The following is a 2,939-nucleotide window of genomic DNA, read 5'->3' as shown; positions in this document are numbered from 1 at the left end:
ATTTTAAGATTGTGTTGTTTGTTATTCACTGCTACTAATGTTGTGAAGTGTTTAGTTTTGTTTCAAAATGTAGTTGGATATTTTAAGATTGTGTTGTTTGTTATTCACTGCTACTAATGTTGTGAAGTGTTTAGTTTTGTTTCAAAATGTAGTTTATATTTTACAACCGTGTTGTTTGTTATTCACTTCTACTAATGTTGTGAAGTGTTTAGTTTTGTTTCAAAATGTAGTTGGATATTTTAAGATTGTGTTGTTTGTTATTCACTGCTACTAATGTTGTGAAGTGTTTAGTGTTGTTTCAAAATGTAGTTGATATTTTACGATCGTGTTGTTTGTTATTCACTGCTACTAATGTTGTGAAGTGTTTAGTTTTGTTTCAAAATGTTGTTGATATTTTACAACTGTGTTGTTAGTTATTCACTGCTACTAATGTTGTGAAGTGTTTAGTTTTGTTTCAAAATGTTGTTGATATTTTACAACTAACCATGTTGTTTGTTATTCACTGCTACTATAGTTGTTGAAGTGTTTAGTGTTCTTTCAAACTTTTGTTGATATTTTACAACTAACCATGTTGTTTGTTATTCACAGCAACTCATGTTGTTGAAGTGTTTAGTGTTGTTTTAAACTTTTGTTGATATTTTACAACTAACTGTGTTGTTTGTTATTCACAGCAACTCATGTTGTTGAACTGTTTAGTTTTATTCTCTATTTCACTCATTACAATTCACACTCCCTATCAAAACTATTCACGTTAAACATGTAGAATTTTCTTTGTACATTTTTCAATAAGAAATTAGGGCTCTTATAATTTTATAAACCTCAACATCAACTAGACATTTTCAAGTCTTACTTACAGGAATAGATCCATTTCAAATCCTATTTTTTTATTTATCCCTATGTATTTTTTTTCCCTGTTTAACAGGATTTCCCCGCACGGTACCACAGGCTCAGGCACTTAAAGAGTCCTTCTCCTTGTCTTGTGTTTTGAACTTGAACGTACCGGATGAGGTTATCATCGACAGAATTAAAGGAAGGTGGGTGCATGCAGAGAGTGGTAGGACCTACCACACTGAGTTCAACCCTCCCAAGGTCCCTGTGAGTAAAGAACCCTCATTTATTCAGTTCATGATATTTTATAAAAATGGTCACATTTACTCATGGATTGTTTGTTTGTTAATCACAATTTTATGTTTTTTTCTATTCTACCTCTTTATCACCTACGTCTTCAACGTGCACTTTGATGTTGAGTGAGATAGGCTGTAGACTGTATGTAACAGTGTAGCAGATGTGGCTGATTTGTTGGACTGTCTTGGTGTAGACTGTATGTAACGATGTACCAGATGTGGCTGATTTGTTGGACTGTCTTGGTGTAGACTGTGTGTTACGATGTACCAGATGTGGCTGATTTGTTGGACTGTCTTGGTGTAGACTGTGTGTTACGATGTACCAGATGTGGCTGATTTGTTGGACTGTCTTGGTGTAGACTGTGTGTTACGATGTACCAGATGTGGCTGATTTGTTGGACTGTCTTGGTGTAGACTGTGTGTTACGATGTACCAGATGTGGCTGATTTGTTGGACTGTCTTGGTGTAGACTGTGTGTAACGATGTACCAGATGTGGATGATTTGTTGGACTGTCTTGGTGTAGACTGTGTGTTACAATGTACCAGATGTGGCTGATTTGTTGGATTGCCTTGTGGGAAGTCCATGTGATGTTATTACAGCTCTAGTATTTTAATAGAATTTGATTATGTTTTACTGCAGGGCTTTGATGATGTGACTGGAGAGCCATTGGTCCAGAGACACGATGATAAACCTGAGACAGTTCGAGCAAGACTGAACAGTTATAAGAACCAGTCAACACCTGTGCTGGAATACTACAGGTTGTGATTAATTGTTTTTCTTGTCAGTGTTATAACTGTTTTAAAATTGTGCTTCAAAAGCAACTAAGATAAACATGTTTTCTATTAATGTGTGTTTATCAGGTCGTAATAAACTGTGTTGTTAAAACACGAACTTTGCGGGACTCTAGTGAAGTGACCGCCTCTGCCACAATTACTGGTTTTACCTCTTAAACTGTTAGTGTTTGAAAAAAGGGTTAATATTTTTTTTTCTAATTAGCTTATATATAATCACTGATTCTTACTGTAAGGAAAACAACAAATATTAATGTTATATAATTTTTACAGTTCATAGTCTGATTCTACGATTTTATGTAAGCTTTATTTACTTCTTTTATTTCTGCACATTACACGCATCTAGACGGCTGTTTGGAGTGTATAGGTAGGTCCATACACATGTATTAACACTGATTTGTTCTCTTAAAATATGTTTGAATACTGTCGTTTGTAATGGAAGCCTATAAAGTCAAATGTGCTATATGTTTCAGTAATACTCTTGAATATGAGATTATAATTATAGACTTAGTGCATAAGATTTCATTAATCCAACTTTTTTAAGTATTAAAAACATGAAATATTTGAACTTGTTTTCATATCTATTTACTCTTATTGAAAAACAATGTTAATAAAAAGAAGTATCCTGTGTTTGTGGGCTGCCAATGTTGAAGAATTAGTGTTTTTGTTTGTTAATGAGGATAATTTCTCTTGGTTGTTACTTTCAGTATAGTTTTCTTTACATTAGGTAAATAACTACCCTCTGTTATTAATACGTTATATGTTTCTTATGCTGCTTCACCATTGATGTATTATCTTCGGTTCACTAATGACATATTGTTTATTTTTTCCTGGTACACTAATGATACCTGGTTTATTTCCATTTTTTTTTCCTGGTACACTAATGATACATGGTTTATTTATGGTTTTTTCCTGGTACACTAATGATACATGGTATATTTCTGTTTTTTCGTGGTACACTAATGATGCATGGTATATTTCTGTTTTTTTTCCTTGTACCCTAATGATACCTGGTTTATTTCC

At 33.4% G+C, this 2,939-nt stretch overlaps 1 protein-coding gene across 2 annotated transcripts in view; it reads left to right on the top strand.

Moving 5' to 3' along the window:
* LOC106474269 (GTP:AMP phosphotransferase AK3, mitochondrial-like) overlaps window positions 1–2,939 on the top strand; it is a 10,925-nt gene that overhangs the window by 4,356 nt on the left and 3,630 nt on the right. The window contains exons 3-5 of one of the 2 annotated variants that reach the window (XM_022402603.1): window positions 923–1,095; window positions 1,765–1,883; window positions 2,263–2,283. In XM_022402603.1, the coding sequence (XP_022258311.1) occupies window positions 923–1,095; window positions 1,765–1,883; window positions 2,263–2,283 (313 nt within the window). The remainder of the gene's footprint in view (window positions 1–922; window positions 1,096–1,764; window positions 1,884–2,262; window positions 2,284–2,939) is intronic. The other variant, XM_013934958.2, reaches the window with a different exon arrangement.

The sequence above is a fragment of the Limulus polyphemus genome, unplaced genomic scaffold (assembly GCF_000517525.1).
Source record: "Limulus polyphemus unplaced genomic scaffold, Limulus_polyphemus-2.1.2 Scaffold7009, whole genome shotgun sequence".
Lineage (NCBI taxonomy): Eukaryota > Metazoa > Arthropoda > Merostomata > Xiphosura > Limulidae > Limulus > Limulus polyphemus.
The sequence above is the reverse complement of the archived record's forward strand: the minus strand, read 5'-3'. Positions and strand labels throughout refer to the sequence as shown.